Below are 15,352 nucleotides of genomic sequence, written 5' to 3'. Positions count from 1 at the left end.
ATTTTGCAAGCTGTTAAGACATAGAAGAGGCTTAGCAGTACTAAGGATGTTAAAGGTAGAGGAATCAACTAATGGAATAGTTGATGTAATTTGCATTGAATGTTCGATTAGTCGATAAGGGTGTCTCCTCCAGCAGGGCTCTTGCTACATTTCAAAGGCGGGAGCATCCAGCGGGGTCTCAAGCAGTCCCCTGCTGGCCCCGTGCTCCCTGCTTCTGAAATGTGCAAGACGCCCTGTGAGGGCTCTTGTCCATTTCAAAAGCAAAGCACCAGGAGCATGGGGTCAGTGGGGGACTGCTAGAGTCCCCAGCTCACCCCAACCTCCCTGTAGCGCTTCTGCTTTTGAAATGTAGCAAGTCCCACTCTTGCTACATTTCAAAGGTGCCACCACTGGCTTTTAAGCTGGCTCCAGGCAGCAAGGTGGGGGCGGGGGAAGTGACTAGTCCAGGCACTAGTCGACTATCCGATAAGCATTTGCTTATTGGACAGTTGACTAGTCGCTTACAGGCACACTAGATGAGAAACCAATCCTGAGGCTGCATGAGTATCGTGATTTCAGGAGATCTAGTACAAGTGCCCATCTTGCACTGGTGTAAAAACTACTAGAATACAACATAAATAGGCTGCCATTGTTGTAAAGCAGTGGTGCCCGTGGGTACCATGGCACCCGCCAGGGCATTTATGTGCGCCCGCCGAGTGACCAGGGCCGGCCCAAGCTATTCTTGCACCCCGGCTCGTGCGTGGGCCCCCCCCAGACGCCCAGCAGCCCCAAAAGGTTGGGGAACGCTGTTGTACAGACTCTTCTAAAGGCATCTAGCTCAGTGTAAAAGACAGGTCTGCTGCTTTTTCTGCACTTTCACAGTGGAAGAAACTTTCTTTTTCAGCAGGATCATTTATTTTTTAAAAAAAGAATATGACAATCAAGAGAACCTTCTCCCAAACAGAACTTGATCAGAGCAATCTGTTCAGCTCAATCATTACATGTCATCTAATAACTTGCGTCCAGCACTTCACTCTCCCAGCCTCCAGCCCACCTCCCACTCAAACAAGTCACACCTGTACTTGACTATTTTCATAAACTTTTACACATAAAAAGGTGAGTTAAATATTCCCACTTGCAAAGCCCAGCCTTCAGGCTTTCCTTTTCAACAACGGTCTTTAAAAGGTCACGGCCAGGTATGTTCGAGCCCAATGTTAGGTTTTGCAAGACGTTCTAGGACTTGCAAGATCTACCAACAGAAATGACTTTAAAAAAAAAAAATGCGAAAAGTTTGGATTTCCCCTTTCCAATTGGCAACCCAAAGTTTGGGCTAGTTCAGGGGAACCAAAAAATGAAGCAACAGCCTCTCGATGTTCATGCTAGAAAAAGTGCAAAGAGTAAATGTGTGAAGAGTTCGATTTTTGAAATTCAATGAGCCAATGTGTTACCAGGGAGGGAAATCAGTTTTGAAAATAGGCTTAGCCTGACTGTGCCTTCGTCTATCCAAAAACCATCGCTGGGGAAAAGGGAATCCTGACTAAAGGTCCCAAAAGTTCGTGCTGGAATTCTACTAAAATGTATAACTTTATGCAGTAACATTGTTCATTGGGTTTTTTAAACCATTTTTTTTTTAAACCAGAAACATCTTCCTTTAAAAGCACAAGCAAGTTTAGCGCTCCTGAAAGTCAGGAGGCAAACCACAGCAGCCTAGGCTGCACAACACAAGGTGCCGTGCAAGAATCCGAACACAAAACCTCCTCCCCGCACCTCCACCCTGCCTGACAGCAGTCCCTGCTAGTTCAGCCCCAGACTTCAAGCACAGACCTCCAAACTGTGCTCACTGGGAGAGGGATAAAGAGAACCTAAGCTTAGACCTGCAAAACCCACACTTGTCTCTAGAGACGAGATTCGCACGCTGCCCATCAGGAGTGAAGCCGAGAGCCCCTGGACTAGAATTGCAGCTACAGAACAAGATCGTGGGGGGCGGGGGGAAGGTTTGCCAGTAGAGAGGCCTTCTATAAGCCAGACTGAAAGAAAATAGAGTCGTGTTTAAAGAGAAACCCGGCAAAGGCGGCTTTTGCTTCCACGGGACTGCAGGGCTGAATCCTGCTCTTACCACGCAGAAGAGGAGCACATTGAGAAAGCCAGCGCATGTTGTTATGCTCACGCCTTTCCCCTGGAGCAGGGCCACACTGAGGGGGACAGAATCCTAATGGGATCTTTTCCTTCGACAGATTTCCCTGGAGACATCGCTATCAGACCCGCAGGAGGCTACTTAGAGCTAGGGTACAAAAACAAAGGCCTGATCTAAATCTAAGTTGTGCCCCAGAATCTTACCCCGCCCTTCCAAAAGGTGGAAGGGATCCTACTTTCCTTGGAAGGTCTCGAGAGCCTACCTGTGCTAAAGAGCTGTTGGCATCTGTGCGCCACGGGTGAGGTGAGTCCCAGAGAGCCGAGCGGAGGCACCGGTAGGTTGGTGGCAGGAGGGATGGCCTGGCTGAAGTATAGAGGACTCCTTTGGAAGCCACTTCTGCGGCTCACTTCTAACAGGGATCGTTTTCCTGTGCTCCCTCTATCTGCCTCGCCCCAACAGAGCCGATCTAAATACTCCAGAAGCACCCACCCACCCACATCCCTGCTAGATGGGTGTCTACTGCCAGGGGCCCAAAGGCCAAACCTGACCTATGGAGTCCTAAAATGCAGCCTCCCCCCTCCCCCGGTTCTATAGGATGAGGACAATGTTGAACCTCTGGTGAACTCTGTTCCTATTGCTGCCAAGAGCGCGCCGTGTATGCTGGGCGATCAGCGGTTGCTTCTACCTGGGAGGACACTGGGTTCAGCAAGAAGGGTTTGACATTGTCACCGCACTCAGGCCATGGCTCTGGCATGGAGTCCTGTGGGCACCTGCTGTGAGGAACAGCCTGGATCCGTTCTCCCTCAGATTAAATCACCCCCTTCATTGTTCCCCATCCCACCACACCGCTACAAAACGATAAAAGCGTCCACACCTCTCACAGCTGGGGGAGGTTCTCTTTCCACCCCTCGCCCATCCCCCCCCCATTTTTAAATCCAGTCCTGTTGGGAGTCTCCAGCGTAATCCCGTCCTTCGGCCTAGTAGGGCGAGAACCATGGCAACAGCCTGCCCCGACCCCTAGACGAGAACAAAAGCCGTGTCAGGAAGCGCAGGCCGGCTCAGGCCACGGCCTTAGGTCAGCGCTTCGGCATCAAAACTTGGCTTGCTCTTCAGTGTGGGGCAGACCTGCCACTCGAGCGCGCCCGAGGCCTCAGACGAGCAAGCACAGGTCCTCAGGATGGCCCCCAGCGCGCACGGCCGCCTTGCTCCCCAGCGGCTCCCACTCGCAGCGGAAGAGCCTAGGAGCCTGGCTTGTTCGATGGCTGGTGTCTCCTCAGCGGGGGACAGGTTGTAGCTCAGCATCCATTTGCCAAGCAGGGCAAAGAGGCTCCGAACGGAGCCCCCGTCCACTCCTTGGCTGGGCTGGCAGGATGCCGGAGGGAGGGCAAGGTACTGATAAACTTCAAACCCTCGGGCGCAGGCCTGCCTGCAGATGCAAGCGCCTTATCGAGCACGCTGGGGCTTCCAAGCGCTGGGGAAGCATTTCATCAGTGCTGCTCTGCCAGTAGATGGGAAACTGAGGCACAGAAGGGGAGCTGACCTGCCAGGCTAGTGGCAGGGCTGGGAGCGGCCAGTTCCTAGGGCTGTACTCTACCAGACTTTGCTTCCCCTGGGCACGGCCATTCCCTCTACGCTCAGGGAACGAATCCCCCTCGCCACAGGGAGCCGATAAAGACATGCAGCAGTATCTAGCACGGCAGCACTTCAATGCTGAGGCAGGAAGCCTGTGCCCGGGCTGGAGACGGTCTCAGAGCTCATCTCTGAGCGCCCTGGAGCCAGGCATGCGTGGGCCGTCGAGGTGGACGGACCTTCGCAGGTACCGCGTGCCCTGGGCCGCCGTCTGCCACCAGCGTCAGTGCTCATTTCTGGGCCTTTCAATTACAGGAGAGCTGCTGCCCGCAGGCCCCGCTGGGGTGCCGACGTTGGCCTCGGCATGCGGCTCCCTGTCTCCCGCTTGCCATGCGGGCACAGGGGTGACGTTAATGGCATGGGACAGCCCGTGTGACCAGCACAGGAATATGCTTCTAGAGCAGGCGTCTCGGAGAAGCATCCTCCGCAAGCCCTTTGCAGAGGATCCTGCCAGGTCCTCTCCCTCATGCCAGTCTCTGACCCCACACTGCTCTGGATTTCCTGCAGAGGGGGGAGGAAAAAGTATCCAGGCTCATGCTGGTTCGCCCCCTCGCCTCTAGCGAGTCCTGCCTGTGTTCTTGCACTCTGGCCCTCGCACACCCCTAAGTGTGGCTGTGTACCCGGGCTGATCACTGCAGCCATGTCCGAGAGGAACCACTCCCCCACGAACCAAGGAAAAGGATTGCCACAGAACTCACCCAGGCCGGAGCCAAATGCATGGCGCTGGGGGCGGATTCAATGGCTTTGGCTCTGCTATACTCTGCCCCCCGCCCCAAGGTTTCCTACCAAGGGGAGCTCTTGCCAGCTGGGCCTCATTTTCATTCCTCTGTCACCTTGATCTGAGCAGAGCAGGACCAGGTGTGGATCCCGGAGATGGATGCACAGAGGTGGAAGGAAGCGGGTACACATACGTGCGCAGCTCTGGCAAGAGCCGGCTGAGCTGCGGCAAAAGCCAGCAGGGAGCTATTGAAAGAGCTGGCAGGGACCCGGGTTACAATAGGGACAGTACCTGTAAGAAATTTAAGTTCCTTTCACCCCTGGAAGCACTGCAGCAAAATATGCTGCATCTCCACCCCTGGCCTTGCTCCGCCTCTACCTTGCCAGGTCACCGCCCCTCCTGTGCCTCAGTTTCCCATCTCCTGGCAGAGCGGCACTGATGAAAGGCTTGCCCAGTGCTCTGAAGTCACAACATGCTCGATAATGGTTTGTGCATCTGCCCACAGGCCTGCGCCCTAGGTCTATTGAAAGCGCTGGCAGGGATCCAGGTTGCACTGGGATGTCACCACTGCTGGTGCGCCAGTAATGTGCGCGCTGTCTGTAACGCGGCAGGACACCACGTGGAGAGCTCGCAGGAGCGTCTGGTGCAGAGAGGGCGTGTGCCGCTCTGGGGAAGGTGGCTACCCCTCCGCTTTCTCCCTCGGAAAACGGGGATCACGACGCCCCCGCCCCTGCCCCCTGGCAGACGGAGGGGATGGACAGGGCTGGCCGAGCGCTTGAGGATACTCCCAGCCTTGTCAGAACTCCTGGAGCGCTGAGCACCCAGCCACTGGTCTGACAGGGCTAGCCTAGCGACCGGGGAAAATGCCCCACTGCAAAGCTAGCGCAGCGCCGGGGCTGGGGACATCCCGCACCAAACCCCTGCCAGGCTCCTCCATCCCCCAGTCCCGCTCCCATCCGCAGGGAGCGCCCCGGCTCACCGGTACACTCTCCCTCTGGGCCTGGCTCGCAGTGTGCTGTAGACGTTTGCCCTTTGAGACAGGCCCCCCCGGCCTTGGAAACGGCCCCTGGAGCCCCCGCGGTCGGTCGTGCTGATCCCTGGCATGTTGGTCCTCTTGGGCAGCACCTGAGACACGTCAAAGATCAAGGCGGGGCTAGGACGGCCGCCCCGACGCTTCCCTCGGGCAGCGTGCGCGCGGGGGAGGGGCTCCTCTAGTCAGACGGGCAGCGTATCCCGGGGGCTCGGAGCCACCAGCAGCAGCTTCTCTGCCCGGGGAGGCAGGGAGCAGGCCTTGAAGGCGAGCACGAGGTCTGCGTTCCCCTATCGATTCTGGCACCCAACGGCCCGCCCTGAGGGGAGCCGGCCAACCTCCTGCCCAGGAGCCTCCCGCCAGCGCCTGAGCAAGGCATTTCGCCAGGCAGGGGCAGCGTCTCCATGGAGGGAGGCAAGCGGGCAAACCAATGAACCCCTCGACGACGGAGCCAGGCTGGACGCCCCGAATCAGGCCTGCGCCATGGAAGACTCAGGACCGAGAGGCCTCTCCTTCAGCACCAGCCACCCGCCCCGAGTGTCCACGGCTTGGCGGGAAGGCGAATCCCTCCCTTGGCGTAGGGCACCCGGCTCTCCTCCCCTGCCTCCTCGGGCCCGCCGCCCTCACCTTGATGACGCGGCCTCTGAACATGCTCTCGTCCAGCTCCACCGCAGCCTTCACGGAGCTCCTGGCTTCAAACTCGATGTACGCGTACCTGGCGAGGGGGAGAAGAGCGTTCCCTTTGCACCGCTGCCTGGGGAGGACGCACCGTGGCGGCCCCCTTAGGTGGCCAGGGAACATCCCAGTCTGCTGCTCAACCTGGGGAGTCCATCCTGACAGGCTCCCCTCCAGGCTCTCTGACCAGGCACCTCTCGAGCCTGCGCTGGGAGAGGGGAGGGGAGCAGACCACATGAGCCCCGGCTGCATTATGGCTGGAGTTATTCAGGGCTGGAACCAACGGCTGGGATGTCTTCCAACCGGATAAGCCACGCTCCAGACCACTGCTTCGGTGGCACGTAGCCGCGTGCGCCCCCCGGAAACGGAGCTTAGCGCCGCTCTCGCCGGACGGGCTGCGGGCAGAGTCCAGCATTTCGAGCCAGGAGTCCCGCTCTCGAGGAGGACTGGGCCCTGTTGCAGGGTTTTAGCGCACGCTTAGAGCGAGGAAGAGCCCCTGGAGCTGGAGCGGAGCTTCCCGGCCGTTCTGGGGACTTTGAATCAAGGAAAATTCTCCTGCTTCAGGGACTGGGGAAAAGACACCACAGCTCGGAGCCCCTTGATGGCAGGAGATCGGACTGCCAGGCCTGCACGGAGCCCCACTGATGTCAAAATGCAGGCAGTGAATTCCCCCCACAGCAGCAGGACTAGTGCCTCCTCTTGCAAACCACCCAGGGCAGACTCCAGCTCTCTCAGTGCCTCCCAGCCTCCCACGCAGGGTCTGCCTGTTCAGAACAAACTTGCCTGCTCTCTAGAGCAGGGAGACAGCCAGCCCAGTGGCTCAGTGCAAGGCGAAAAGCAGCAGCCAAGTTTGTTAACAGAAATAAAACTCTAGACCTGGGTTATTGCTCACATGGAGGCGGCCAACCTTTATTCTGCAGACCAGGGCAGTGCTGGCGTACGGATGAAAAACCAGCTGGAGAAGTGGTCAGAAGAGCTCATCTCTCCTGGGATATGGACTGAGACAATACTGAGCACATTAAGCCATTACCTGGCCAGGAAGATGATGGATCTTATGCAATATCACATTAAGGACTTTCTTCCTTATTGGAGCCACCTGGTGGAAACACACATGGAGCCCAGCACTCTTGTACAGAATACACACACACACACACACACACACACACACACACACAGTGGCCGTGCTTACACTAAATCCCAACAGACGCGCGCACACACACACACACACACACACACAGTGGCCGTGCTTACACTAAATCCCAACAGACGCGCGCACACACACACACACACACACACACAGTGGCCGTGCTTACACTAAATCCCAACAGACGCGCGCGCACACACACACACACACACACACACACACACAGTGGCCGTGCTTACACTAAATCCCAACAGACGCACACACACACACACACACACACACACACACACAGTGGCCGTGCTTACACTAAATCCCAACAGACGCACGCACACACACACACACACACACACACACACACACACACACACACTGGCCGTGCTTACACTAAATCCCAACAGACGCGCGCGCACACACACACACACACACACACACACACACACACACACACAGTGGCCGTGCTTACGCTAAATCCGAACAGACGTACGTGACAGAACGGACACGGGCCGCGTTTACCGCAAGGTAGGTATTTGTTCCAACAGTCACTTAAAAACCCCCAGCAGCCCCGGGTGAGCCGGAGTGGGGGGGACAGGACACGGTATTTCGTGCAGCGCTGCTGCCAAGACAACCAAGGAAGCCCAGTGAAAAGCCCTATTCCAAGAGCCGGACTGACACCATTCATGAAATCAGCGAAGCATCCGAAAGTCCAGACACGTTCTCCGCAGCGCCTTTCCTCCCGGCTTGTGCCAGATGGAACGGGCACGCCGGCGGAGGCAGACATGAGATGGACGCATTTCCAGACAGGCTTTCAGACGTCAGCAAGAGGACAGAGCTAAACCTCCTTCGAGTGAGCCTCCAAAGACCTGCCAGGTCTGCAGAAGAACTCTCTGCACCCAGGGGGGAAGGAAGGGGAGGGGCAGTGGTGGAGGAAGAGGACGATGAAACAAGCCTTAAAACCCACGGATTCCACAGCTGTTTGCCCTGCAGATGCTGGAAGTCAGAGAGGTTTCTGCAGAGCTGATGAACCCAGCGAACGCCAGGAGAAGGAACAGGAACGGCAGCTCCCTTAGTTAATGGGGCTCAGGGAAGGGAATTTCTCGAGCAAGCACATTTCTCAGAACACATTCCCCATCCCACCCAAGCACCCAAGGGTCCCTAGAGTGCAGCACTGACCCTTTTGGATGTCCGGAGAATTTATCACAGAGGATGGTCACTCGGTTGATCTGCCCACAGCTATTGAAATGAGACTCCAGCTCTTCTGCTGTTCCACCGTAGTCCACCTGCAAAGACACCCCCCAGCCCATTCAGATGCCACCAAGGGCTCGTGTCCCCGTTTCCTAGCAGCCAGTCCCAGAATGGCATGGATTTTTAATTATTCAGGGCTGCCACCAGCTACGAAAGAGAATCACAGATCACTAGAACTGGAAGGGACCACGAGACACATCAGGGCCAGTCCCCTGCCCTCCTGGCAGGACCAAGCACCATCTAGACCATCCCTGACAGGCATCTGTCCAACCTGCTCTTAAATCTCTCCAGTGATGGAGATTCCACAACCTCCCTGGGCAATTTATTCCAGTGTTGAACCACCTGACAGGCAGGAAGTTTTTCCTAATGTCCAACCTAAACCTCCCTTGCTGCAGTTTAAGCCCATTGCTTCTTGTGCTGTCCTTTTAGGTACTTGAAAACTGCTCTCATGTCCCTCCTCAGCCTCGCACGGACCCCTCTGTCAGACAGAGGGATGGGTCTATATAGTGTAGAAATGTGTGTCTGTGCACCCATCCATCTGAGTCTGTCTGTTCAACAACTCCTACACAGTAAGAGTTAGAACCACCACATGGTAGCCAGACGCCTCTTATCCTAATTTCAAAGCAAGGGCAGAGTTTGGTTGTGCCAGGACACTAGGATGTGCCTGAAATTGGATCATTTCCCATAAAATGGAAAGGGAGGGGTCTGGTAGGAGGAGGGTTATACTGTGGAATGACCACAGGGGGGCAGTAGGTGCCCCAGTGGGAAGTCACTGGCCAGCAGCCAACACCCCGGCCTGCCGCTTCTGGACACTGCCTCCAGCCCAGCCCCCTCCAGCCCAGCCCAGCCTCAGACAGTGCCCATGCGAGGCATCCATGCCCCTCCCCCATCCAGGAAGCGTCCCCCATCCCCGGGCTGGCCTCAAGGCAATGCTAGCAGCTGGGATGTACACCCCAACTCTTCATGCTGGAAACCTGAGTCTAAGCCATGACCATCCAGCCAGGGAACAGACAAAATCAAATGGGGCCTAGCTAGTTTTGTGAGTAACCAGTTCTTGCCACAAACTGCTCTTAAGTGAACCCTCAGACCCACGGGTTAAGGGGGTGCTAAGCGCAACCAATAACATGCCGTGCCTTGCTCCTAGGGGGAGGGCTGGGACAGACGTATCTTGGGACACCCCCCCCTTAGGAGCAGCATCTCTGCTGAGCTTTCTGCCTGGGGCACATGGCCAAAGAGGGGGTCTCGTTTCCAACCTCTCCCACGTACATTGCCCACGTAGATGGATCTCTGATCAGCCTCGATTTTCTCCTCCGCCGTCCTAGGAAAGGGAACACCTGCAGAGAAGAGGATATTGTGAAGGTGCAGAAAGGAGGAACCGGGGAGCACGGGGTGTCTGACCAACTGAGGTTGGTGCACGTGGGAGGGCTACCCTGGCAACCCTAGGGACTGAATTACTGACACCTCAGCTCTCACTGGGCTTGCGGAGCCAGACTGGGAAGGGGGAAGAGACAAAGGCGTCTCTACCTGCAGGATGTGCATCACCCCCTGCCGCTTCCGCCCCAAACCTGCCAACGCGCCTCAGGCCCAACCCCAGCTCTGCTCCAGGGCTGCTCCTGCCACGCAAAGGGCATTCCGGCCAAACGAGGCTGAGGCCGCCAAACTCATTTCACTTGTGACGTCTGTATCGGAGCCAGTCTCCAGAGGAGAGAGGGAGGCCCACGCCCATGAGGGAACCAGACTCGCAGACCTCCGTGTTTGTTCTCATCCTCGTCTGGGGTCTGGCTCCTTTTGGCAAGGGGGGGGGTTGCCCCAACACCCCAAGCTGGCTCCTTGCAGCATGTTGTCCTCAAGAGGCACTCAGGTCCCCCGCAGAGGGTAGAAAGGGGGAGGGGGGTTGATAAGGACCTGCCACACAGGCTCAGGCCTGTAACCCATATAGCTTGCCTCTTGCAGTGCTGGAGCTATGGAGAACAGGGTTAGAGACACCACAATGAAACACCCACCCTGGGGGGAAGTTCCACCCCAGCAAAGCTGGTTCATGGCCCTAGAGCTGATGGGGTGTAGCAGAATGGCCAGACGATGGCCAAGACATCAGCTCCAGCACCCAGCCTTCCTGTACAAAGAGCTCTGCACTCACCTCCTAACCCTCAACCCCTAGGGTATCCATCCAGCAGCTCCATGGCTGGCTAAGGTTAAGTGACTTGACCAAGGGTAGAATCAGTAGCACAAGTGGGGGCAGAACCCATAGACCTGACTCTGGAGCCCATGCTCAGTGTCCTCAGCCACATGTAGGGGTCTCCATCCATTCTCCCGCAGCAGAGATGCCCCTCATTTTCCCATTGCTACCTGCCGATTGCATGTTCGGAGGCAGACGAGGCTGGGAGCCTTGGACGTGGTCGCTGGCCACACCTCTGGCTAAGGGGAGGTAGCATCGGCTGTATCCTTGAGGCCTCAAACACGGCAGCATGTGGCCTGGCGGCAAGAAATCCTTCTGGGGGCAGTTCATCCCAGTGCTTAGCCTCGCCTCTCAGGAGCCAGAGGGGCCCCGGGGAGCTGCAGCACCCTACCTGCCTGCGACCTCAGCATGAGGTTCTTGGCCTCGTCCTGCAGCTCCTTTAGCCGCTCGTCCTCCTCCTCCATCTCCCGGACCTTGGCCTTGATGGCTTCCAGCTCCTGCGCAGCAAAGCCAGGAAGCGGAGCGCATGAGAATCCAGTGCAGAGAGGGGCAGGGCTGCAAGAGGAGAGCTGGGGGCAAGTCCCTTTTCCTCCCCCCCAGGGTCTGTCTGGCCAGCTCTTCAGAGCCGGGCCTGTCCTGTCCCAGCGTTCCCTGGAAATGGAGCGCCTGGGCGGCCGCCCAGTCCTTTAACAGCTGGCAGCAAGTGTTTCTATGGGTGGTGCACATCTGCACCTGGCTCGGTGCACAGAACAAAATGTATCCCGCACACGGATGGCAAAAATGAGAGGGAAGGTGGTTTACGTCCCCGCCCCTTCCCCCCATAACTGGCTCACAGCCCTCCAGGAGGCGTGCGGCGTGACTGGGCATGGAGCCGGGAGGTCTCTACCCAGTCTCCCATTTGTTGCCTGCAAGAGAGCGCTGTGGCTGGGGGTTTGATAACAAACCTGGTGCGTGGCTGGCCTGACATGGCACCCAGAGGCAGGAGATGCTGGGCGGCCGCCCGTTAGCCCGGATCTAAAGAGTTTGGGTCTGTCTTCACTGGAGCGATAGCCTGGGCTCTCAGCCAGGTGCTGCCCCCCTCCCCTCCACGCACCACTCTCAGCTGAGCGGGGTGGCACGTTCCTCGCTGGCCGGGCTGGGCCATAGGCCAGGTTTCCGCTAGATCCGGTAGGTTGCTTCCTTAGCGGTGAGGCTACAGGCAGGTGCCCCCCCCCATGCCTTCCCGCCATGCTCCCCCTTGCGCCCAGAAAACGACACGGTCTCCCAGGTCACGGGGAGCAACGCAGCCCCAAGCACAGGGGATGTGCCCCCCAGATGTCACCGCGCCCCCCCTAGAAGAGCCCAGCCTCAGCAAGGCCACAGTCTTAGGGCAGAGGGCTGTTCATGCCCGGCTGGGCTAAGCCAAGCGCCGATCACCCCAGCAGCTCGCGGCGAGGCCAGACAGGCCCCAAACAGGTGAGGGCGTAACTCGGGTTAAAACGGCAGCTCCGAGTCCAGCCTGGCTGAGTGGCACGCGTTCGGCCCCCAGCTGCCCCCCAGACTCCTGCTGCAGCGGCTCAGCCATCTGGCCAGCCGCGTCGTTCTCTCCCCTGCCGTTGGCGCGCCCGCGTTCAACATTCTGTTTTGCAGCAGCTGCCGGGCCGGACGTCCCCAGATGGGGCGTATCCAGGTCACAAGGCAGGCCTGCCACAGAGCCAGGCCAGAACCTCCCTTGCCCAGTGTCCAGCCACCAGCCCATGCGACTCGCACGGCTCCCAGATACCCCCCCGCTGCAATACGGGCAGGGGTCTCCATCGGCCTCGTAGCAAGTCCCCAGACAGGCTCCGTGCTCTAGACACGCACCCGGACTCACCGGGTCTAGCTCGCCCAGCTCCTCCGCACTGTCACCCTCCAGCGGACTCAGGTCGGAGTCTTCATCCATCGCCTTCTGCCGCGCCACCGTCTCTGCTGGGTCCCAGGAGGCGTCCACCCTCACCAGGGACGGTGGTGGGCCCTGCCACCAGGCCTCAGAGGGGTCCAGAAAGAGGGGGCTTGAAGGGAGCAGCGACAGACACAAAGTGGCTCCAGGCGCCATTCGAACAGCTAAGGACGCTGGATTCTGCTGAGAGGCTAAAGCCACTTTCTATGTTTTCTCCCATGCGCCCCCCCCCCCCCCCCCGATATTCACAAAGCCACCTCACGAGCCTCCTTTGAGCCCTTCCTTTGCCCAAATAACGGCCCACACTTGGCCTGGCAGGCTGCTGGCATGGGGGGGACCAGCGCTGGCTCTTTGCGCACCCCCATCTGCCTGCCTGGCTCCAGCTAGGTCTCTGCTAGTGAGGTTGCCAGCGCTTTCTGTCCCACGTTCGTACAGCCCCGGGCGCGCTGGGCTCTGACGGGGGGTGGGGAATACAGCGCGTGCCTCCCACCACTGGCCTTGTCACTCCCAGGGGCCTTTTGCCCCGGCGGGGTTTTGCCTAACGCCTCAGTTCCCGGAGTCATGAGGATCGCAGGCAACTTTTTTTTTAAGTCTCCAGCCCCCGGCTGCTGAGAAAAGCAGGACAGTGGAGTCAGAAGGCCAATAAAGAGAACCCAACTTTGGCTGGATTTTCACGTCTCACGAGGGCCTGAGAAGCCCAGGTCCTGAGCCAGGGGCACTTGGAACTAGTGATGCTGCAGCAACCCGCCTGCACTACAGCTTGGGATGGGCCAGGAGCCAGCAGAAACTATCCCAGTACCCCAAAGAAAGGCAGGGCAGGCCTGGCTTTTGGGGAGGCTTTAGACTCACCACTTGGGGCAAACTGTCCCCACCCCTCCGTGCCAGGGCCCCGGGAAGTCACACGTCTGGCTCCAGCATGGCCAGCAGCAGCCTCGTGTTAGGAGCAGGCACGCGAGTGACCACACAAATGCCCAATTGACCTCATCAATGCCCAGCCCTGGAGAGGGGGGTTGGAAAGCAGCCAGCAGATGGGGGGGGAGACCCCCACTCCGCCCATTACCTTGCTCGGAAGCCGAACATTTCAGAGCCTCTCCTCACTAACGCACCAGGAGGGAGCTGCACCTGGGGCAGCCCCCACCAGCTCTCCATTTGATACATCAGCAGCCAATCACAGGCCGGGCTGACCCACCCGGGGGTGGGAGTCACAGCCCAGCTGGTGCGGGCACCACAGCTCCTTGAGGGGGGATGCCTGGGTAGCTCATGGCTTCCTGGGCTGGGGAGATGGCTGGGTAGGCCGGCTCCTGGTGTTAGAAAGCAGGGGGTTGGCGGTTCTAGGCCCCCTGGTGACTGGCTGGCTGATTGCTATGGTGGCCTTGTTAGTGGAGACCCTCTAGGTGGCTTGCAGGTTTTGCACCTGGCCAGGAGTTTATAGAAAGGGAGGCTCAGGGGAAGAGGCAGCTGAATACAATTCTCTCTCCCCTGTGACTCCAGGCCTGCTCCTGCCATGCGGTGCCTCGCCCCCTCTGCTGCAAGGGGCCCTGCCAGTGGAAGTTGCAGAGCTCTGTGGATGTCTGGGCCCCCAGGGGCTGCTGGGCTCCCCGGGTCACGGCGGCGGGAGTAAGGAACCTCGCGGCGCCTGTGCCTGAACACGGGGCTGGCAAGGCTGCTGGCCCCCCGCCGCTTCCATGCCTGGCTTGTGCCTTTAGCAGCTCCCCTCTCTGGCTGGGGATGCAGAGTGCGGCTAAACGGCGGCTGCACCACCCCACGGGGCTAGAGCCACCTGCAGCCAAAGGAGTTGGGACTCTGGGCCCAGCAGAGGCCGGCCCCCCTGGTGCCAGGTCTCCCTCTGCCCCACTCCAGCCAGTCAGCCCAGCTCCCTGGTTGGGGAGGGGATTGGCCAGACAGCTGAGGGGGAGGGTGAACTGGTTCACTGCATGCCTAAGAACGCTAACACCCCCCCCCCCCAGGGACCGGCCCATCCTGGGGTGAATCCCTCTCCCCAACATGGGCCCACCCCCTGCCCCCACCTGTGCTCCTGCTCCCATTGGCTGTTGCCCAGCCCCAGCTGGGAACGCCTGTTCTCTTTCCTCCCCCTCCCGGAGCAGCCGTCCCAGGTGGCCTCCTGCGCCTGGGTTCCAGATGTGTTTGGCTGCAGAAGCTGCCGGCAGCCGGCAGCACTGGACTGTCCGGCTCTCTGGGACCCTCCCTCCCGCAGTGTGAAAACGGGGCTCTCACGGCAGACAGTCCCGCACATGCACAGCCGGCGCCTGCACGCGTGGCAGTGAGAGGGGCCACATTGAAACGGGGCTGTTGTTCACTCGGGATGGCGCAAATCCAGACCCCTTGGGATGCTGAGGGGGGTGCACACGTCCCGGCCGGGCCCAGCAGGGGCCCCTTCCCTAGCCCTGGTTTGGGCTCCGCCAAAGTCTTGCCAGACGGCCGCTGTTGGAACCACTGGGAAACTCCGGCGAGGTCAGAGCTGGTGCCAAACTCCAACGCCCAGCCCTGTAGCCGGAGCAGTATTTCCAGATGAGCCCCCCAGCCCATCAGCCCCTCCCTAGCTCATGCCCCACCCAGGTGCAGCGCGTGGGGCTTTGCACCACTCTGGTTCCGTCTGCACAGAGCAGAGCTGAACGGGGGGGGGGGGGGGGGATGCACAGAGTGAGACTTTGACACCCTGCTCTGCCCGTGCGGCTGGATTGTTTCC

At 58.8% G+C, this 15,352-nt stretch overlaps 1 protein-coding gene across 2 annotated transcripts; it reads right to left on the bottom strand.

Moving 5' to 3' along the window:
* Nucleotides 1-2,629: 2,629 nt before the first annotated feature.
* Nucleotides 2,630-13,793, bottom strand: PABPN1L (PABPN1 like, cytoplasmic). 2 transcript variants are annotated; one of them, XM_075939866.1, is made up of 8 exons: nucleotides 13,706-13,793; nucleotides 12,580-12,757; nucleotides 11,119-11,224; nucleotides 9,818-9,885; nucleotides 8,480-8,586; nucleotides 6,118-6,205; nucleotides 5,440-5,585; nucleotides 2,630-3,130 (listed from the first exon to the last, which is right to left on the bottom strand). In XM_075939866.1, the coding sequence occupies exons 1-8, from the start codon at nucleotides 13,723-13,725 to the stop codon at nucleotides 3,091-3,093; spliced, it is 753 nt and encodes a 250-aa protein (XP_075795981.1). In that variant the 5' UTR covers nucleotides 13,726-13,793; the 3' UTR covers nucleotides 2,630-3,090. The 2 variants fall into 2 exon arrangements, with proteins under 2 accessions (XP_075795981.1, XP_025038300.1); XM_025182515.2 differs by lacking the exon at nucleotides 13,706-13,793 and adding an exon at nucleotides 13,495-13,620.
* Nucleotides 13,794-15,352: the final 1,559 nt, after the last annotated feature.

The sequence above is a fragment of the Pelodiscus sinensis genome, chromosome 12, assembly GCF_049634645.1.
Source record: "Pelodiscus sinensis isolate JC-2024 chromosome 12, ASM4963464v1, whole genome shotgun sequence".
Lineage (NCBI taxonomy): Eukaryota > Metazoa > Chordata > Testudines > Trionychidae > Pelodiscus > Pelodiscus sinensis.
Note: the sequence above shows the minus strand (reverse complement) of the source record. Positions and strands in the feature narration are given on the sequence as shown.

Bases quoted from the DNA above. Each gene is read 5' to 3' on its own strand.
- PABPN1L (XM_075939866.1), bottom strand. From the start codon at position 13,725: ATGTTCGGCTTCCGAGCAAG. The intron at 12,758-13,705 runs GTAATGGGCGGA...GCTCCCTTCAAG, and splicing joins ATGTTCGGCTTCCGAGCAAG to CCCCCTCTTTCTGGACCCCT. The intron at 8,587-9,817 runs GTACGTGGGAGA...GTGTCTTTGCAG, and splicing joins GATCCATCTACGTGGGCAAT to GTGGACTACGGTGGAACAGC.